This window comes from Beta vulgaris, chromosome 5, assembly GCF_026745355.1.
Source record: "Beta vulgaris subsp. vulgaris cultivar EL10 chromosome 5, EL10.2, whole genome shotgun sequence".
Taxonomy (NCBI): domain Eukaryota; kingdom Viridiplantae; phylum Streptophyta; class Magnoliopsida; order Caryophyllales; family Amaranthaceae; genus Beta; species Beta vulgaris.
Genome location: NC_079206.1, coordinates 65,498,713 through 65,521,162, shown reverse-complemented (window position 1 = coordinate 65,521,162; position 22,450 = coordinate 65,498,713). Strand labels below are relative to the sequence as shown.

The following is a 22,450-nucleotide window of genomic DNA, read 5'->3' as shown; positions in this document are numbered from 1 at the left end:
GACAGGAAAAGTATTTGCACGCGCAATGTGTAATGAGAAAAGAATCAGATATCACTATCAAGATACAGTAACACATAACTTTTCAACTGCATGAAGATGCTCTGGACATATCTCTACAGCTAATAAATAAAACTGGTCCTTCAACCTTAAAAATACACATCTTATTGTTCCATAGACACCCCATGACTGTTCTCTGCGCCTTTTTTCACTTTCATCATTTAAATCCCAATCAGACCTTTATGACCAGCATAAGTCATTATCCATATGAACACGGATCCACTTGCCATTCCCGCGAGGATGACCACCTAAATAAAAGGTTATAAAGACATAATACATCATTTTTTCCTCTTAAAGTACAGAATAATGAATAATCTAAGACTTGAAGTTAGTCAAGATACTTAATAAACAGACTATAGAAACTTGCACCCAGGTTAACATTAATTCTACTTAGGAGGGAACAACATACCCATTTAAATAAATATTCATGGTTATCCCTCCATGTGTATGGGATGTTCATGCCAAATACCGCAGCTACCAAGGAATACACAGACAAGCAAAGAGTTCCAGAGCTAAGGAAAAGCTCTAGCTGCGTCAATTTAAGGGAGAAAAAATAAACATAGAAGAACACCAAAGAGACAACTCTCCATAAAAAACACAAAAATATGATTCTAAGGAAAATTTTATATTAATTTAGAAACAATGATGTCCTAAGATTTGCACCTGAATCAGCTGGTTTCTGTGATTGTCCAGCTGCAGTATTGAAGGTTACATAATCAGTATTCTTTCATAGAAGTGAGATACATTACTCCAAGACTAGATTTTCGTTCCTCGTTTTTTTTTACCTGAATGTTTATGTAGTCCTCTGTATCATCAATATATTCACGAAGCTGGAATGAAAAGTTTAGTAGTCATATCTCGCTCATAGCACATGGAATAAAAACACCAGCAAGACTATAGAACAGCATGACAGGTACTTACAGTTGTTAGTTTGTTCATTGTGCTATCAATTTGCATAAAATAAGCCTGAAATGGTTTTACCCCAAAAAGAACACTTATCTTAGGACATATCCATCATTCCACCAATGAGATGTCTGCAAATAATAGTACCACTGTACCACACCTCACCTCAAGCAGCATTTCAAGTTCCTCCACGTCGCTCTCCTCATGATTCGATATTCCACTCGCTCGACTTGTTCTGGATACCTTTGATCGGAAAGCAGGTGAGGTAGGACCCCAATTTAGGGCCCAAGAGATGCTGACAGGTGAATTATTACGCGATAATTTTCTTGACAGGTAAAGATCTCCCATATCTTCATCGTCATCTAGGAGCTGTTCAATTTCATCCCTGACCTATCATTCAATCACATTGGAAAATAAATAATATAAGAACTAGAAAATTTCCTAATAACTTGCGGAACAACAAAATCATAGGTTATAGCTTCGAAATTCTGAATATAAAGCCTTATCTAGGTTCAAGCACAGGTTTACTACGGAGTGTTGACAAGCTTCCAAAGAGAATTGTGAAGCACTGCACCTTTTGAACCCGATTTGTCAGCCTTGTCATCGCGCTCTTCAATTTACGTACTCTATCCAAATTACGGCTGCTAATCTGTCATCATTCTTACCAATATTACACTTTAGAAGTTGGGAAGAAAATCCAATGCGTCATCATATACAACTAGAGCATAAGAAATTAGCAATAGTTCATAAATTCGAATTTTGCAGGATATTTGCACCATTGGAAGCTTAGTGCTGAACTTACTTTAGAAGTAAGCTCATCTAAAGCTGGATAGGCATCCGTTTCCAACTCCGTGGTACGAGCATCAAGGTAGCTACAAATTGCTTCTAGCATTACTTCCAATGCCCGGAACTCGAATGGGAAATCTATTTTTCAGCATGATTTTTACTCAGTAGTAATCAATAAGATAGAATTCATCAAAATGTCAAACAATTTTAAACACGATCTATCAAGTTAATCGGGTTTACCATCATAAATCAATATGATTCACTTTAAATACATGATAGACAACTATATAAACACAACGACACATACACAACGGGTGTATCGTATACAACACAATTTAATCACCCAAATACCCCTTCACAAAGTTGCATCTTATGTGATGTGGATTGACTAAGCCTGGTGTATACAATACATCCCATGTATTCAAAACCTAGTGATATTTATATAAAAGTAATGTAGCAATAAACACAGCTACTTCCTCCGTTTCATAATACTCGATACACTTTCCATTATGGGAAATTTCACATTACTTGCTACACTTCCTTTTTGGGAAATAAACTCTCTCCATCTCTCTCCTCTCACATGGGTCCCTTTTCTTTTTATTCTCTACCTCTCTCTTCTCTAAAAATTGCCTAGGAATCCGTGAATTGAGAAGTGTAGCGAGTAATATGAACGGAGGAAGTATATAATTTTTTTTTGTTGGGATCAATTACCAGCAGCTTGCTCATCCTCCTCTCCAAACCCTTCCAAAAGAGCACCTGAAGTAACCAACCTTCTTTGCAGCTCCTCAACCACTGGAATCACATTTTCATCAAATGGATCCCTAAGCCATACCTAAAACGGTAAAACCCCAATTATAATAATCATAATTATAAACAAAGTTTTCAACTTTTCGTTATACTTCTTCGTTTTAAAATAAGTTCTCATGTAGAATATTTCAGAACGGAGTAAGTATATAATAAAAAAGTGAAGGGACAAAAAAATGATCACACTGATACAATAATTGCATTAAACTTTTAATAATTTGAAACAAGCCTTAGTGGGTTACCTCTTCTGCTGTGATGATAGCTTTTATATGCTGATGAAAACACACGAACCCACAAATAAAAACCAAAAATTAACATCAGAAAATAAAACCATAATGCAAAACTTGAAAATTTACACTAATCATGTAAGAATTATACCTCCAAATTAACAATAATAGCTCTTTCTCTACCCAAAATAATTGAAGGGTATGACAAAAGAGGATCTAAAATCCTCAAATCTCTAGCATGAATTCTTAATCTTCTAAGAATAGAATACTTATCCAAGTCTAAAACTTTGCTTTCTCCATCACAATTGAACAAAACCCAACTGCTAGAAACCAAACTAATGTTTTTTAAGGCCATGTTTTTCTTCTATTCATTCAATTTATGATTTGGGTAGTGAAGAATTTCATAGTTTGAGGTAATATTTTCAGAATTTAACTGAATTTTGGTAGTGGGTTTGTGTAATATACAAGAGTTTGAATGAATTTTGGGAAGATGTATTGATATAAGGTAATGTGTAAGAAAATGAATAGAGAAAAAAACAGAGAGGATAGAAAAAGAAAGGTGGGTTTATGGCACTGTGTAATTCGAAAATTGTGAGTGCGAAATTGGGTAGTCATCATCAAGATTTGCATGGCGTTTAGCGGCAGGTGGTGTGGTGGGGGAGGGATTTTGTGCAGCATGTGCTGTGTGAGTACAAGATTGTGTGAAGAGGGTGACAATTTTTTGTATTTTTTTGAAGGTAACAACTAACAACTAGGTGAAAAAAATTATGAAAATTTGTTACTTGTTGCAATCAAAGTAAATACTACTACTTCACTTTGTAATGTCGAAAAAATGGAGTAAGGGATAGCTGGTTAGAGTTTTTTTTTTCAATTCCAGGAGATTTTGGGATCGATTCTCATCATTTGTCGTTGTGACTCTCTAAACACCTAAAAAAAACTGCTGAACAAAAGTCAAAAGTCTAACAGCAAACTCTAAATTCTAACAGCTAAACTCTAAACTCTATTTGTCAAACAGGGAAAAGCTATATGCAGCCCTTATTAATTGATCATTTATTACATCGGTTGATGTATAAATCAGGTAGGGAGAGATTATAAAAATTAACATAACATGTCACTCTAATGACTATATATAAAAGAATGAAGTACTCAGCAATGTGCACATTCCTTTTCATTGTTATTCAGTACAAGGGAGTCATATCATGAAATCCTGATAATAACGTCAACAAACATTATAATTTATATGTAATCCGAATCCATGTATGGGATTAGGGGTAAAAGTTATTCGAATAAAATTCAATCCAATCCGAATTAGTATTTCGGATCGGATTCGAATTGTGTTTGAATTAGATTCGAATTGAGATTTTTTGAAATTTGGATTTTCGGATCGGATTGGATTGAGAGTAATTGGATCCAAAAATCCAATATAACCGAATAGTATTATGCCTTGTATTATGTATCTGGATTAGGCTTAAGTGCTTAACTGATTTTTATTATAAAAAAACCTACTCCATAGCCCAATACACCCAGCACTTCAATCCTTCCCCTAAAACACTAACTGCACTTAATTCCTCATTTCCTAAATCTACTAGGTTGTTGTTCTGCTTAATTTATTTCATCGAAAAACTAGAGCTTGAAAAAAAATGGATTTTCAGACCGGATCCAATCTAGAGTATGAAATTTCGGATTGGATTGGATCAGATTCAAACCCTAATTGGTTTGGATTCGAATTGAAAAATTAAAATCCAAATTTTAATCGGATCGGATTGGATTAGGCCCTAATCTAAACCGCGCACCGAATTTTCACCCCTATATGGGACAACCAAACATAACTTAAGCAACAACATAACCAATAGACTTATGCATTATACATAATATAGCTTTTGCTTACTTTTCTCAAAATAGGTAAAGATAACAAAGCCGCCTAAATCAGAATGTGACATCAAATTTTTAGTTTTGAAACAAGTTTTGCATACCACCCAATAATTGGCTTTCATGGGTAGGTTGATATGCGAAAGCATATAAAGTCTCCTCCCCCTTTAGGTATGAATAGCTAGTATTTTGGGTCTGGGCAATTCCCCGAGTTAGTTACAATTATCAAATATATTATTATTCATAAATTTCAAAATTAATTTTATTAGCTTTTAATACTTTTTCAATAATGTTATTACCTTAATAAAAGTGTTAAGAGATCAAAAACAAAACACTTGTTTATGTTTTCATAGTTACATATAATTATAAAACTTTATTATGTTTTACTTTGGAACATTAAACATTAAGATTGTGAGGGAATGGTGGTTAAACTCTCACCTTTCATTTCAAAGGTCATAGGTTCAATAAGGGAAAAATCCATAAAATAAGGAGAAAACCGATATAACAGATAAAGGTAGTCATGCGCCTTCCTAACCATGAAATCAGCAGTCTTGTTAGTTTCTCGTGACGAAACTCACACACCTGGAACCGAAGATCATACGTACCCAGCACTAGCAGTAGCTGAATGAACGACTAATTTTACTGGTTCTTGCCATGATAAGTTGATCCTCTTGTCCCCAATGAAGGAAGGTGAATTTTTATGTGGTGGTTGTGTCATATGATATGATAACATATTTGTATAGATATGATAATATATTAGATACATCATTTTCAACAGTAATCGCAATCAAATTTGTGTAATATTATGAAAAGAAACTTAATATTCTAACTTCAAATAGGGGAGAGAGAGTATATGCTTTGAAAAGTTGCACTAGTTGAATCATCAAAGGAAAATAGGTCAATGATATTGTATTCACTCATTACTTAGATAATACACATTTTTTAAAGTTGTGTATCAAACATGAAATTTTCACGAATTCTTAACACTGGTCAGTTCTACTATATGTGAGTTGTCATATATAAGACCCAATTTTATAGGCTAAACTTGGGTTTTGATACTACGTCAAATTATGTCAATTGTTGATGAGTATGGGTTTCACCCATTTATAGAGAATAACTTCTTAAACCCAAATTCCTATTCTTGTTCACCTCGCATAAAGTCTTGCTAAAAAACTGAAATCTCAACATCCAAAACACCAAAGTTTTTATCAATACAACAACTATGAAAGACTCGACAAATATGCACATTGACATAATCAAACGTGTTGCTGATTAGTCACGGCCAATAAATGGGCTGGCTCAAAATAAATCGACTTAGCTTCTGTTTTATTCAACTTATTTTAACTTATTTAAGATATTATAAGATAAAATAAGATTTTATGTTAACTTATCTTCACTCGTTTCATAAAATATATATATATATATAAGATTAGAGAAGACAAAATAAGTTGAATCAAACGAGCCCTTAAGGTAGGCTGGGCAAGTTGACCCAATGCTGGTCTTTTATAAGTTAGGTCGGGCCTGAACAAAACTTTTAAACCGAGCAGGCCAAATGGTAAGGTTGCATGAGTTTGTTGGATGGATTTTCACGGCCCATATTATTAAATCGAGGCCCAGTTCACCTTCAAACCAGACAAGGGTTAAATCAAAGTGGGCCCTCTAACGGGCCAATTTCGAAAGATGAGTGGGCCTGCCTGGTCCACTGACCATCACCACTGTCTATGAAAGCAAATCCGTATTCTTTAGTTATCATTGGTCCAATCATATTCATAATGGGGAAGTATATATTATAAGCTTATAAATACGTAACTTTATTTACTAATGCATGTCAAACAATGCAGCCCATGATGTTATATTGTTACTCTATCATTTAAGGTTGTCTGCCATGTTTTCTTTCAAAATGGTGGTACTCCCCATGTGGACTCTGATTAGCCCAATGAAACACTTTTTTATTAAAAAAGTAGGTACTATCGCCGATCTTTATTAGTTGGGTTATGTTATTTGCAGTACTTAGGGTTACATATAAGACATAAATACACTACTTAAAATGGAAATAAGTTGTAAATTTATGGGAAAATTTTGCATCAATCGATATAATAAATGATCAATTAATGCAACTTATTTTCATTTTTAGCTTTTCCCTTATTGGTTTATGGAATGGGATCACTACCTTTCCATCATACTACGTTCAACTTTAATATAAAATAATAGTTTATCTTTGTTTTTATATCTCACAACATCGTTTCTCTTAAATTTTTGTGTAAAAGAAACGGGTAAACTAGTAAGACTGGAGGGAATATTTCTTAATTCTATGTCACATTAAATGACAGATAGGAGTTTTACCAAGTTTTAGGTTTTTTTTTTTTGGGAGAATGCTGAAATTTAATTCTGCCTATAGAAATTAAATGCAAGTTTTCAATGGCTTTGAGAGGAAAAGGAGTCAGATTTTTGCCCTTTTGGGAACAATACAGACAGTTAGTCTATATCCTATCCTTGAAGCAAAGAACCATTTATGAAGTTCAGGTAAAAGGATGTTCAGTGAAAGTTGGTTGATATTAAATTTCTAACGATCTTTTTGTGAAATTTGTAATGGTTTGGAGATCAAGCGGTGGGCTACCAAAAAAAGTAACCAAGTAAAACTTTATATATGGCAGTAATTTGATGGACTTAGGCTATGTTCAGTTCACCTTATTTTTGCTTATTTCAAATCTAATCAGATCAGATCAGATCAGATCAGAAAAAATAAGTTCAGATCAGATCAGTTCAAATTATGCTTATATTTAAAAATCATTATATCCTTCATTACATGTTAGTAAAAATTATAATAATTGAATATTAATAAAGTACTCATTGAGACGAATCAAACAAGACCCCACATAACTATATTTTTTCTTATATATTGAGAAAAATCTAAAAGATAAGATCTTGTAATCAGAAAAAATAAGTTCAGATCAGAAAAAATAAGTTCAGATCAGATTAGATAAGTTCAGATCAGAAAATTTCAGGTGAACTAAACATAGCCTTAAAGAGGTAAGTTGGTATCAAGTATTAAGTTAGAATTTGGAATTAAAGTATGATTAATTTGGTATCAACTTTACTTTAATTTGTATCAACGTAAATTTTCAGTGCGCGAAATTGCCAACGTATTTCTTGTTTTAGCTTTAGTTAGATGTTTCTCAAATTAAAACTCTCCTCAAATGTGTGAGTAGTTAGTACTCATCATTTACATATATACTCGACCTTTTTTTTCCTTTAATGTCATACAACACCCTCAATTAAAATCTAATCATACGTCTTACATATAGCCCCTAAGGGGTAATGAACAATAAATATTGCATATTCCTAAAAATGATAGTATTAGTTTAGAGAATTTATAACAAAATCACACCTCGAGTCATGACTCACGAGTGTAATAAATACTTCGGTATTGCTTAATATTTTCACTTCCAGAGGCTGCCTATATTATGAAGAAAGAGATCTAATTCAATAGTTCATACCTTAATATGTCGATCATTGACCATGATCATAAAAACATTTATTGCCTTCTTTGCAACAAACTATTTGGTTTCGTTTTGGGAGAAAATTGGGACCTCTACAGTCCTAATCAGTAATCAGTTCATTTCCTCAGTGGCGGGTCTATGAATTGAGTCACTTAGGTTCGAAGTTATTCAAACATAAATTCCAAATTAAGATCTACTGTCTAGAGTTTTACATTGTTTTAATAAAAAAGGAAAACTTTCAACGATGTACTTAGCATAACTTTCATTATTGATCACATTGTTACAAAAAATAACAAAATAAATATTCGTACTAGAAAAGGACTAGTGATATCTTATAAAAAACATATACATACTTATAAAACGAAATACGGATCAAGTATCAATTATCAAGATAGTTTTCACTAAATGAAACTATCAATTAAGTATTGGAAGTAATTATATAAATATGATATGGAACGATGAAAAAATATAAGAATAATATTGACAACTAGCACAAAATATGAAATCTAAAATGACTAGCCAACAACATATCAATAAGAAATATGCTCTTTGTAATTTAGGTTGGGTGATAATGAGTCTCGTCACGATTTTTGTATAAATACTTGGAGGAGGGTTATAGACATGTAGTAATAAAAGATAAGGGTAAAAAGAAAGAAAAAACAACACCCCGAAGAGTAGAACCTACAACCTTGAATAAAGCATCTCAAAGTAGCACGCAAACTTCACCGCTGAACCACTTTGATATATAAGGAGATAATACGCGTTTTTAATATATAACATGAATTTAATTTTCAGTATTTCTTTTAGTTTTTTCTCGAATCCAACGTGAGTTCAGTTGAATCCACTGAACCAACGTGAGTTCACTTTGATATATAAGGAGATAATACGCGTTTTTAATATATAACATGAATTTAATTTTCAGTATTTCTTTTAGTTTTTTCTCGAATCCAACGTGAGTTCAGTTGAATCCACTGAACCCACGTTGAATCTGTCCCTGCATCTCCCTATCACTTCATACACTTTATAATATTGATGAATTATTGACAATTTGGCTTCTAATCCCACACTAATTTAATAAGTACAAACCAATTCATACTCTGATTGCATCCTCTATATTGTATTTATTTTACCTTATTGGTACTAATTACTCAAAAAACTATAAAAAACTTATAAAAAATAAGTGGCAGGTATTATTTCTCTCCGCAAAACAGTTGAAAAATTGTCAAAGTTGCTACTAAAATACAATTCTCAGCGTCACTTAACTTAAGCCAGGGTGGTTCGTGACGTGTGGGTCCCACTTAATGACTTAATAAGTAAACACTTCTTCGCGCATTTTTAATTAACCGAGAAAATTAATTAAGCTATCGCTTTAATAATAAGATACCTTACATTACATTACAACACAGCGCTAACATGGAAGCTTTTTTCTCTCTCCTCTTAACTTGATCGACATTTTCCCCCTTTTTTTCCTCAATTCTGTAATATTTCAAATCCCTAATTTTTCGGAAACCCTAGAAATTCATTATTATTACTCTTACAATACATTAATTGATCGCATTATAATTTGTAATTTTACGGAATTAATTTGATTTGATCGATTTATGAAGCGGTTTAGAAGATGGCAGAGGATCTTCATCCTCTTCCTTCTATCGATTTCTGTGTTTGCGCCGCTTGTTCTTGTTTCAATGAGACTAAAAACTCTCACTTCTGAAGGTATTTTTTCAGTCATTGAATTTGTATTGATTTTTTTGGGAATTTTTTTGAGTTTTTGATTGAGTTTTTGTATGATTATTGTTACTAGGTGGAAGTGGATTCGTTGAAGATTTGCCAAATATTGTATGAATCTCAATTTTTTTACCATTTTTGGAGTTTAATTTATGTATGTGAAAGTCAATATAATTGATGATTTTTTTTTTTCTGTTAAAAGATGCAGCAAATCAAGTCAGATGTAATACTACTAAATGCAGTTGGACAGGAGGTAGTATTTGAAATGCATTTAATATTGTTTGTTGTTATTAGTACTTTTATGATTTATGTTTGAGCTTGATTTAGTGATGATATTTTCTGATTTTACTAAATTAGGAAGCAAGGGAGGATGTAAAAGAGCCTAATCCAGATGTTTATAGAGATCAGAATTACACTGTAGTTAATTCTAGTCAAAATCAGGGTGGAAATTCGGCGGTGCCGGTTTTGAGGACCAGTGAGAGCAAGATGCATTATAGATCAGAGAGAATTGGTTAGTGAATTTAATTGTACTTTGCTTGGTGATTCAATAATTAGATGATGAGTGAAAGATTGAGAATCTCACTTTTTACCTTTTCTATTGTTAGCAATTGAACAAAATGTTGGAGAAAAAGTCATTCAGCCAAGGGAAGAAACCACCAGAAAAATCAAGGTACTTGCTGAATTCAGTACATAGGATTATTAATGTTTTTTTAAAAAAAATCTTCTATGGAACCTTGGATTTAGATCATATTATAAGGAGCTATTGAATATTAATGGTGAAGCTGAAGTATGAAAGTTAGTTGAAAAGTTATTTTGGGCTTATATTTGCATTTTCTTATTGTCTATTTGATGTATGGAATTATTGGGTTTGGGGGGGGGGGGTATTATGTTCTTTATAGTAGTCAAAATAGTACTGTGCAATAGTCCCATGATAGTCACTTCAACAACATTCCTGAGTAGTAAGTAGGGTCAGAACTCAGATGTTGGAGCTAGTTGAAGTTTTTGGCTTTTTTTTAAATGAAAAAGGCTAGATGGAAAACATGAGAGGAGGAATAGGAGTGGGCTCCTTTGGATCTACCAAAATGAACCCTCCTCTCATGTTTGGTGGAGAACACTATTTTCCTAATAATCTAACTCATGTTAAGGGTGTATTCTCTTCACCTTAATAAAATAAGTGTCTGGTTTGATGGGGCTCAATCAGGTTTTAACATAAGGTGAAATTAGGGCTGCTTAGGTTTTCTGGTCCAACCAAGTCTAATAACTTTAGTTAAAATAAGTTCAGGTAAAGAGAACACACCTAAATCTACATTGTTACAAGTGGTGACCTAGTTCTTGATGCAGTTTGTTCTCTTCTCCCTATCACATCTTGGCCATTTAGATCCTATGCTGATAATGTCAATCTAGCCACTTATCTACTAACATAATGATGCTTGATAGTTGATAGTGATTTATAGCATGTTTTAGTTATGATAATGTTTTATTGCTACATCATCAGTTGCTGTGGACATGACACTGAAGAGTTATTTGCAATTAGCTAGGGCTTCTAATATATCACCTCATAATTGATAGATATAATGCTACTACCTCGATGGTGACAAAGTTGTAAATATCAGTAATTAATTTATACATCATGTGTGAAGGGTAAAACCACCTTCTCGGAAAATTGATGCATTAGCCGATGCTAGCTGGCAGCAGCCACCATTGACTTTCACTTTGATACTTTTGGATAGGTGTAACCTTTTTACTGAAACATTATGTGAGGGTAGGGATAATCGTCCAGGTCTTATTGTGAAATAAAGAAGCTTCCCTGCCCAGCAGGCTGGAGCTGTTGTCAAACCAGGTCGAACTCTCTATGAGATAAGTGGATTAGCCACCGTCTGTTAGTCTAGTTGGTAGCAATCTAAGGATTCGTAGTGGGGTAGTAATAACAAAGTTGTTTATCATTGTCTTATGTTTCTTCCTGATGGTTGCCATTCATCATCTTGTGGTGCTCATTAGTCATGGCCAAATTTGTTGTGAGTATTTATAAGATACAGTTTGCTGAACTTTGAGTGCTTCATTGCTCAGAATGAAAAAGGGACATTTTGTGCACCAGTTACAAGCATATAATCTGTTTGATAGGTGTGTCAGATATCAACATCCTTTAGTCTGTTCTAACTTACCACAATTTTCTCCAATCAAGTATTTTCATCTAGCTCGGTAGCTACATAGCATGCACTTACTACTAGTGCATAACTTGAGATATACTGTCCTCTCTGCTACAGGACCACACAAATCAAAGATCTAGTCAACATGATCATGGAATTCGAGCCCCACGTTTGACAACAGTTCCACATGGCAACAGATCGCCTTATGCTACACGGAAGGCTACAGATGAGAAGTTAAAGCAAATGAAAGATCAGGTGATTAGGGCCAGGGCATACCTGAGTTTTGCTACGGCTGCAGGTAATACCCATTTAGTGAAAGAGTTGAGGTTACGTATAAAAGAAGTCGAGCGAGCATCGGGGGAAGCCAGAAAAGATTCAGATTTGTCAAGAAGGTAATAATTCCGAGCTTAGAGTGTATGAGTCTGGTGCATTAGGACATGCCTTTCGGAAAAGCTTTATCCTTGTTATCTTTTTTAAAGAGATATATAAGTGATTCTTTTTTATTATTAATAGCTTCCTTAATTATAGCTAAGTGCCATATATAGATATAAATATTTATCGCTGTGAAGAAAAATAGTACTCTCTCCGTTCCCTTCTAACTGTTTTTAAGGTTATACGGAATACTCCAGAAATGTTGGTTTAATTATTGGTATTTAAAGTAATAGTGCAGTCACATTCTAACAATTCATCGCTAATTAATATGGAATGAGAAAAGTTTGTAATGTGGTCAATAATGGAATGGAGAGCTTGGTCATTACTGATTACACAGTTGTTGAGATATTTTCTGATTTCTAATACAATTCTATTGTATCAGTGGCTTGCAGAAAATCAAATATATGGAGAACACCTTGTCAAAAGCAAATCATGTATACCCGGTCTGCTCAAACATGGCTAATAAGCTCCGTGCTATGACACACAGTGCTGAAGAACAAGTTCAGTCACAGATGAAGCAAACATCATTTCTCACAGAGCTTGCAGGAAGAACAACTCCAAAAGGCCTTCATTGTCTTTCTATGAGGCTCACTACTCAGTACTTTACGTTGCAGTCTGAGCAGCAAATTCTTCCCAATCAGCAGAATGTTTACAACCCAAATCATTTTCATTATGTTACCTTCTCTGACAATGTCTTGGCCGCTGCAGTAGTGGTGAACTCCACAGTGTCAAATGCCATGGTAATTTCCTAACACTTTTTTTTTTGTTTCAGCAACCTTTTCCTGTGATGTTTTTTTTTTTTTTTTTTTGTAAATGACGAAAAGGAAAAATTTCTGCCCAAAAATACAGCAAAATGAGAAGCCATGACCCTTTCGTTCTTTCACTTCTATGGCCTTTAGCTATTGTTCTATCACTTCTGCCTCTGTAGCTAGGTCGAAAATCATTGAAGTCTCCTGTGGGCTTGTTTCTCCTCTATCCGAGTTTCTTTATCTTCTGACAGGGCATGTAGCCATCTTATAATGAAAAGCTTCTAAGTTGAGAAGGATTTTCAGCATGAATACCATTTAGGTTTCTCTTTTTATGAATTCATGCAGCTTTTTTCGATGGATTGAATTTAAGGGTTGGAGCTCTGATGTCTCACTATCTCAGCATCACCAATTAGTGGACTTCGAAGAGATGTGGGTGGAGTATCTCACTTAACATTTTTCTGTTTTGTGTGTAATGGACCATCATTACTTTTTATAACTGTAGTCTGTATATCTCGACTATTCCAGACCATTTCGTTCATGGATATCCTCAGGGCATTGCTGTATTTTTAGTATTATACACTTGGTAGAAATTTCTATGAAATTTGCATTGGCAATCAGAATTATGGTGAAAGTGGCAGTTTGAGCTTGAGGTGTTTGGAAACAGGAAGAAACACCTTCAACCCCTCTCCCCCTCCCGTGCCCCATGGTTCCTCTGGAAAAAGGAAAGGATTTTCCTTGAAGTTCTGTTATTGCCTAGAAACTTGCAAAACTAATTATTAGTATTTATGCTTATATCCAAATAAATTTTCAGTGAGTTTTTATTTGCAAGTATTCTTTAGCTGAAGGCCGTTTTTGTTTTCTGTTGTCCAAACAATATAAAGCAAATCGGTGGAAGGACCCGGGAGAGGCATCGTTAATCATCATACTTATTACTCCTCTATCCTAATTCCTACAGCTACATTAACTTAGGAAATTGGCATGTCAAACGTGTCAAACAATGGTTGGGTCCGTTTCAGGCTGCTCAATCAAATTTCCGGATCTGACGAGTTTTTTTTGGTAAAATGCAGTGGGTCTTGGTTTCATAGTTAAATTTTGACGATTCTTCTTCGGGTTGGTTGGGTTCAGTTTTCCAGGTTAGGCTATATTTAGCAGGTCGATCAGGTTCAAGTCTCAGTTTCCAGGTTTGAAGGGCAAGCTATAAATATTTTTTTCATAGGCTTTAAATATTCCAACTCTGTCATGCCCAGTTTTCAATGGGTCAGGTTCGGGTCGATTTTCTTGTGTCCGATCAGCTTTTGCCAAGCCATGCCTGATCAAGGAGAAAAAGGCAGAGAGAAAAACTTATTGAAATTTTGAACAAAAAAAGTGTAGTTATAAAGTTAATAAAAATTGGTATGTTAACTTAGTTTTGGGATGAAGGGAGTATTGTCTATCACTCCTAATTAAGTTTGTGGTGATGGAGATTCTGTCGTTTTTTTTAAGACAATGTTGATGTCCAATTTTTTGCAAGTTTTCTATAAAAAAATTTGGAGTTCTGAAGGAAGATAGAACACATAGTTAGGAACCTCAGAAAGATGCACAAAGTTATCGAAAAATATTGTGGTCTATTTATTATCCTCTAAACTACTTTGTACTTTCCTTGATGTATCTTGATTAAGGGCACATGGTTGGCTAGAAAATCATCTGAGCGTTGTAGCTGTGTAGGAATGGGTTTTTTAGGTCAGTATTTATATGTTTAGTTGCCCTGATTTAACTTTTTCGAGTAGGTTTTTCCTCTCCCTTTTTTCCATCTTTGTTCTCATGGTACTGGTTTTTTACTTAAAGAAACCAATAGAAGTTGAGGACTTGAGGCTTTGAGCAATGTATTTACTATGACTCTGTTCCGCTTAATATTGGAAACAAGACGCTTGGTGAACTAGTTAATAGTGCATGATTGATAAATCTTTTTTAAAAAAAAATTAGCCCGAAAACTGGTCTTTTTTTTTTTTGAGGGGACACTGAAAACTGGTCTTATTAGTCAATAGTGTCTTACTGTTGGTAAACTAGTTAAAGGCACCTAGTGTCAAGATTTAGGCTGGTAAACTGTATGCTCTGCAGGTGAGAGACTGTGAACAAGTGTAGTGTATGCTGGAAGAGAATTTAACTTTATGTTGTTTTGGGGAAAGTTAACAAGGTATCAGGGTCACTGGATAAATTTGTTTCAGAAACAAAGAATTTATGTTTCTTCTGGATGGATCTGTGTATTGATATATGATGATGCTAATGATCATGTTGCCTCACTTATTAAAGTTGGCTTTTAGTTTAGTTTACCTATGAGGGAAATTTAAGAACTGATTCTACATTATTATTAATGTACTTAATGTGCTCCAGGATTATGACATTACATTTGTGTTGCTTGCAGGAACCAGAGAGAGTTGTCTTCCATGTGGTGACAGATTCTCTGAACTTTCCTGCATTCTCCATGTGGTTCTTATTAAATCCTCCAGGAAAAGCCACTGTCCAGGTCCTGAATGGGCAAGATTTTCAGTGGTGGAACACTTATGAAGCATCACATGGGAAGCAGAGAGCCCATGATCCTAGATATTCATCTCTACTTAATCACCTTCGCTTTTACCTTCCTGAAATTTTCCCACGGCTGGATAAGATAGTATTTCTCGACCATGATGTGGTGGTCCAAAGAGATCTAAGTGGTCTCTGGACTATCGATATGAAGGGGAAAGCTAATGGTGCAGTAGAGACGTGCCAAGAAGACAAGTCTTCATTCAGAAGGATGAATATGCTCATCAATTTTTCAGATCCGATGGTCGCCAAGAAGTTTGATGCCAATGCATGTACATGGGCATTTGGGATGAATTTATTTGACCTAAGACAGTGGAGGCAACATGATTTGACCTCAAGCTACCGTAGATTCCTACTAAAGGTAAAAGAAATTTCTCGTGAATGTACCATACTGTCATTTCCTTTCTGTTGTACTTCATTGTTTCTTTAGGTCAGATTGTTGCATCTGTTTCATCTTTGATTGATGCTTTTTCCTAGATGTGCATCTTACTATTCATTTTCCTCCCTATTCCCTTTATCAGTTTGTGTGTCTGTCTCACCTTTATCTTGTTTCCCGAATATCCGTTTGTTTTCTGTTTTAAGCTCTTTGTATTACTCATGCTTTGAATGACCCGTGGCTTGATTCTGGTGGGGTATAAGACTCCCTCCGTCCATATTATATTATAATGTCCCTAAATGTATGCCCCTATCCCGTTATGGTCATATGATCCCGTATCTTTATTCTCTCATCAACCATAGATGGTCCTCTCTCTTTATTCTATCACCAACTCCACTCAACCAAATATTATCTATCGTGCCAAACTCTGATGAGGCGTACAAATAGGGATAAGAGGAGCTGTGAATTACACTAGACTTTGTCATTGACTCATTGTGATGCAATACTAGTAGCTACGCCTATGATTGTTGTCCTCATAGTTTGTCATCGTGATGCAATACTGGCTATGACTATTATTTTCTGAGGTCCATCTTAATCATTAGTGCTTGACTTCTCTCTTTGCACCTGGTTTCAGGGTAATGAAAGCCCTCTTTGGAAGGCAGGAAGTTTGCCTTTAGGTTGGGTCACTTTCTATAATCGGACAGTACCTTTGGACCAACGATGGCATCTTCTAGGATTAGGGTTTGATTCAGTGTTGAAGTTGGAGGACATTGAACAGGCAGCAGTTTTACACTATGATGGAATCATGAAACCTTGGTTGGATATTGGGATAAAGAAGTACAAAGCATACTGGATCAAATTCGCCAATTTTGATCATCCTTACATGCAACAATGTAATCTTCACGGGTAATAGTGTATTTAGTTCAAACTGAAACTTTAGATCACACGTTTGTTTGGAACCACATGAAGGAAGGTTCCTCTTACCATACATACACCCGAGGCATGTCGGGGGATTGCAGATACATCAAAGATCAGGAATGTTGGTTACCAACAGCAGCAGCAACAACTCACATTATATTCTTTTGCCAATATTGGCACGTCATTAGCTGATCTTCTTGAGTCATACAAACAGATACAAACATAGTTCATTCTTTGTTCTGATAATTCATGTAAATTCAGCTGATATAATTTATTCATTTTCCCGGTTATCCTGCTCAGAATATTAGGGAGCTGATCTGAGCCAGCTTATAGCAATAGTGAGGGCAGAACGAGACATATCTTGCAGAGTTTTTGTAATGACAGTCGCTTTACTTGTATATAACTCGTTCAGGAGCTCATGTATCTTAGATTTGGTTCATAATTGAATGAAATCTGTTATATTCAGTCTCTGTCTCTCAGCTACCTGTTAATCTGTTCCTACGTTTATCGTTGAGATTTATGTATGATCAAAAGCCCCTTTCTGAGCTGGAATTAGCGTTCTTAAAAGCGAATTGCATTGATCACCATATTGCTGCTATTCTACCATTCTAGACATCCAACCTTAAAGGTCCAAATTTGTGGACGCCAACTAGCTGATTAAGTGATGGATTGAGAGATGATTTTGTCCCTTCTCCTCAAACTTCGCTACTCTATGCTGAATTGCTGATTATACTACGACCATTTTACAACAACACCAAAAACAAATTCTAATGAGGAAGTTTGAACCAATATCTCTACTCTCTTCATTCCCCTTTCTTTTTGGTTCTTCATCATTCATCAAGAATCATCATCTAACTCTCGTCTTTTCTCTCTCTTGTTTCTTTATATTGTTTGGCTACTCTCTCTCCCTCATGTGTCATGTCCATGCAGAAGGGCAGCAATTGTGTTCACTCTAACATCATATATTCATATCTAATCGAGTAAGGTTGCAGAGTAGATAATTTTTCACATATTTAGGTTTTCACACGCGATAAGATAAATCAAATAATACCTATTGATATTATTTCATTTACTAATTACTCCCTTCGTCTTCTTAAATATTGTCATTTGTTTTTTCAGTCTTCAAACATGTCGTAATTAATCTAAGGAGTAAACTTGACCAAAAAGGATAATGATTTAAGGGGTATTTTAGTAAATTAGGGTCATTTCTATTACTTTTCTATCATTTCTACATGAGATATGAACACAATTTCCAAAAAAAAAAAAAACTATTTTTCTTTCATATAATCTTGAAGGTTGATATTACCCCGTTTCATATAATTTGCAACGATTTGACATATAATATGAGTAGAAAATGTCTAATAATTGTAAATAATATGAAACAGAGGTAGTATAAGAAATAAATTACTTTTTATATTAAAGAGGATCCTATTACATAGGATTATGTATTTATGTTACTATGTTAAACCACACTTTTTACTTGTGATTTAAAAAATACACCTATTCTTTTACTTCATAATTTTGCTGTGTGATCCAATTAACCATATTGTAGGCAAAATTACCTTTATTAGGTTCTTTTACTTAAACCCCAAAATAATTATTTTAAAGGACAATTTAGGAGGTCCCCAACAATCCAAGGGTGAGTTCTTTTTTGTCCTAGGAGATTTTTCCACCGCCTTCGGTAAGTGGACTAATTTCCTGCGTGAGTTTGCATGGGTACCTTAAAGGACATCATCCCTCTCAATTGGGATTTTTTCCATATCCAAGGTTCGAACCGAAACCTTGATTGAGAAGCGAGAGACCCTCAACCACTCACACTAACCCCAACCCCAGTTGTATCCAAGGGCGAGTTTCACAGCTTATTCTGGTTCTCCAAAAAACATTTGGTGCCACATAGGATTAACTAAAATGGATGATATAACACGTGGAGCTAATTAGTTGGTTGATTGGAGATAAAAGATATGAAATGAAGGCCATCAATCTATCTATCCACGTTATGTGGTTCATCTGCCACATATTTGTGTTCACCAATATTAATCTTTACATTACCATTAACTGAGAACTACACTTCCACACTCCACCAAAAAATAAGTTGTGCACAAAGTAGCAAGTGGTCTAACATCCTTCAATTGGAGTGAGAAAGAAATGGCCACCATCACTGCTAGTTCTTCAGCTTCTTTGGTTGCACGTGCTAGTCTCGTGCAAAACAGAAGAGTTGGTGTTTCATCTTCACTTGTTCTTGGTTAGTCACCTCATAAAGTTCTTTTTTTGGTAATTGTAATTTCATTTACTATTGATATTGATCTAACTTGGTTTATTAAATTTGGATTGTTATCCTTGGAGTAGGAATTTTTTGGTGTTTGGATCCTCCAGAGGATCCGGACTCGAATTTTTTGTATTATACTAGTCTACTAGATCTATGTACCTATATAGAAATCAAATTCGCAGCCATAGATGAAAGTTCGATTTTCATATATTCTCTTGTCCCGTGGTTGGGGTCGTGGTTATTAAAACCTCGATTGATAGTCTTTGGTTAGGTTTTTTCTAGGTTGGGACCCCTCGGTCTTTTCAATTTAATAGGAGTTGTTAATTGTGCTTTCTAGATGAGTTAAAAATCAATAATAGATGACGAGTAATCTACTATATTAGTAAATTTATGTGAAAATGTGATTGAGTTAGTTTTTTTTAATTAATGGGAGTGGTTGAGTTAGTTAGTTAGTTAGTTACTTAGTTGCATACAATATTAGGTTGCAATAACATGATCACGTATTACCTATATTTAACTTAACTCAAACTCGTAGCAAATACAAATATGCTAAAGTAAAGGTCATCAAACAGTATTATGTAGCATGAACTATGTATTAAGGAAAAAGGGCCAAACTATAGATTAAGCTAACAACGAAAGATTTTGTGTTGTTGAAGTTGAAATTTCAAACATCTAAAGCACTTATAAGAATGAGAATATAATATTCTTAAGTGAAATCTCCCTTTTGACTTAATAAGAAAGTTTTCATATTAGTAAATTAGATTATGCCGGATTTCAAATTATCTATATTACTTGTAACAATTTGACCAAAAAGCTCTTACATTTTTTGTCAAAATGTTGCGAGTATTTAGAATAGCATGTTAAGGAAATACCCTAGCATAATGCTGGGTGTAGGGGTCGAATCCCTGACCTTAGGGGTCAAGGGGGAGCGTTCTACCCACTTGAGCTAACTCCTATCCTTACTCCATCTATTTTTGTTAGTTATACACTTTTTGATGTGTTTTAAGAACAATTGAAAACCAAAATTTACCATCAAACCCTTTATAAGCATTCTTATGATATGGTAGATAATGACCCATGTATATTCAGGATTGCCAGCAATAACAAAGAAGGGGAAAGTAACATGCTCCATGGAGAGCAAGCCATCAAACCAAGAGAGCACCACAAAGAAGAGCATGGGTGCCTCATTGTTAGCCGCCGCTGCCGCCGCCACCATGTCAAGCCCAGCAATGGCTCTAGTTGATGACAGAATGAGCACAGAAGGAACTGGACTTCCCTTTGGACTGAGCAACAATCTACTTGGTTGGATCATATTTGGTGTCTTTGGACTCATTTGGGCTCTTTACTTTGTCTATGTTTCTGGTCTTGATGAGGATGAGGAATCTGGCTTGTCCCTCTAAATTTAGTCACACCACCCTACTCCACTCAACCAAATGTATTTTGATGTGAATGTCATATGTATTTGGTGAACTTATTATGTTCAATGTAGAAAATTATTACAAGATATTGTGGTTTATTTTGTTGTGAGATGACCTTGGGGATTGTTGATATACTACTATTGTCCTATTAATTGCCAAGATTTGATGATTCAGATGGTGATAATGATGAGAATAACTCAAATGTTCGTGTAAATTCTTATTGATTCCACTTGATCACCTTAATAAGCTCAAAAGATCATGAACATGTGGTGATGTGGATAATATTGTATGTAAGAGGGAATACTAAGACCTACTTTACCGACAACATAATAGAGTAGTTGATCTTTGCGTATATATATATAGTATGTAGCGTTAACCAAGGATGTTTTGGCCTAGTGGTTAAGATTGAGGTGTTGTGAACGATAAGTCACAGGTTCGAATCCCCCTCCCCTTCTTTGTACTTTGTATCGCCTTCGTGGCTCATATGGATCAAAAAAATTATAGTATGTAGCGTTGAACTTAAATTGGTTACATTACATCTTTCTGTTTTTTAAAAAAAGTACCCACTCTAATTGCATATGAAACAAAAAAAAAAAAAAAAAAAAAACACAAACAAAAAAAAAAAAAAAAAAGAAGATGTGCACCAGCCGGGAATCGAACCCGGGTCTGTACCGTGGCAGGGTACTATTCTACCACTAGACCACTGGTGCAACTTGTTAAAAGTTATTACAAAAGCTTTTGGACGTTTATACGTTTAATGGACAAAAAAACATGATTAATGTTATAATTAATTCATTTTTTAAGGGTTTTTATGTGGTATACCCATGTATTTCTATTAATACGGCACTTTCAAACTTACCTTTTATAATGCACAATGCACCTATCGTTGATAATTTCGTTTTACTTTTATAATCCAATGCAACTAATCTAATTTGTAAACATTCCCTCCAAGGGTTGTACTATGTATAAGTGAAATTAGTTTTATTAAATTTTATAAAAATACACAAAATTAACAACGTAAAAATAGTGGTAAGGGTATTGTGCATTAAAAAATTTAAGTTTAATAGTATTGTATAGAATTTTAAAAGGGTTGGGGTACAACGTAGAAACTAATAAAATACAAGGTTATAACGTAGAAAAACCTACAGTTTTTTAGTTTGCACTGCCATTTAAAATTGTGATCGATAAAATTATAAACAAATCAAGTCGTGGTCAAAATATCATAAAGGAGTCTTTTATTAGGAGATTTTGCCAAAAAAAAACATAAGGTCTAATATTATGCATGAAAATTTGGAAACAAAAAATTTCTCAAATTATCTTCATCACTATTGGTGGAATTGTTAGTAAAAACATACTTCATCACACTTCATGCGTTCCAATTTACCTTGCAACATATAGACTTTCACGTCTCCCGATGCACAACTTTAACCATTAATATCCATATTTTCTAAAATTAATATATATCTCTCTTTGTCTTGTAATAATTACATAAATGCTTAAGAAGCTAAATGTAATAAACCTGAAAGAAAGGCTAAATTTTGAACCAAGGATCAAGCGAATTGATCACTTAGGTCAATAATAATGCTTGAAATTGGTTTGACTCGAGCTCGAGTTCAACACAAAACTAGTAGAACTTGAAATTTTCACTTGAACTTTATATATCAAATAAATCTCAAATCCACTCTAATACTTGTTTATTCATAAATTTTTAACT

At 34.4% G+C, this 22,450-nt stretch overlaps 3 protein-coding genes and 1 non-coding gene across 7 annotated transcripts; 2 read left to right on the top strand and 2 right to left on the bottom strand.

The window, feature by feature from the left end:
• Window positions 1–28: 28 nt before the first annotated feature.
• Window positions 29–3,432, bottom strand: LOC104894600 (magnesium transporter MRS2-I). 4 transcript variants are annotated; one of them, XM_010680873.4, is made up of 11 exons: window positions 2,929–3,416; window positions 2,793–2,822; window positions 2,458–2,578; window positions 1,763–1,884; window positions 1,535–1,609; window positions 1,126–1,350; window positions 979–1,023; window positions 843–887; window positions 721–750; window positions 467–586; window positions 29–305 (listed from the first exon to the last, which is right to left on the bottom strand). In XM_010680873.4, exons 1-11 carry the CDS (start codon window positions 3,130–3,132, stop codon window positions 219–221), a joined length of 1,104 nt encoding a protein of 367 aa, XP_010679175.2. In that variant the 5' UTR covers window positions 3,133–3,416; the 3' UTR covers window positions 29–218. The 4 variants fall into 4 exon arrangements, 2 of the variants coding, with proteins under 2 accessions (XP_010679175.2, XP_048499900.1); XM_048643943.2 differs by lacking the exon at window positions 467–586 and having other exon boundaries at window positions 2,929–3,429; XR_007274003.2 differs by lacking the exon at window positions 467–586 and having other exon boundaries at window positions 251–305; window positions 1,121–1,350; window positions 2,929–3,432.
• Window positions 3,433–9,501: 6,069 nt separating this feature from the next.
• LOC104894598 (probable galacturonosyltransferase 6) lies at window positions 9,502–17,517 on the top strand. Its single transcript, XM_010680871.3, has 9 exons — window positions 9,502–9,859; window positions 9,948–9,982; window positions 10,074–10,124; window positions 10,229–10,382; window positions 10,477–10,541; window positions 12,136–12,410; window positions 12,833–13,190; window positions 15,601–16,119; window positions 16,769–17,517. Exons 1-9 carry the CDS (start codon window positions 9,748–9,750, stop codon window positions 17,042–17,044), a joined length of 1,845 nt encoding a protein of 614 aa, XP_010679173.2. The 5' UTR covers window positions 9,502–9,747; the 3' UTR covers window positions 17,045–17,517.
• A 1,570-nt stretch (window positions 17,518–19,087) lies between these two features.
• On the top strand, window positions 19,088–20,834 carry LOC104894597 (photosystem II reaction center W protein, chloroplastic). Its single transcript, XM_010680869.4, has 2 exons — window positions 19,088–19,294; window positions 20,408–20,834. The coding sequence occupies exons 1-2, from the start codon at window positions 19,198–19,200 to the stop codon at window positions 20,716–20,718; spliced, it is 408 nt and encodes a 135-aa protein (XP_010679171.2). The 5' UTR covers window positions 19,088–19,197; the 3' UTR covers window positions 20,719–20,834.
• Window positions 20,835–21,375: 541 nt separating this feature from the next.
• Window positions 21,376–21,446, bottom strand: TRNAG-GCC (transfer RNA glycine (anticodon GCC)). Its single transcript has one exon. It is a non-coding gene; the product is annotated as a tRNA-Gly (tRNA).
• Window positions 21,447–22,450: the final 1,004 nt, after the last annotated feature.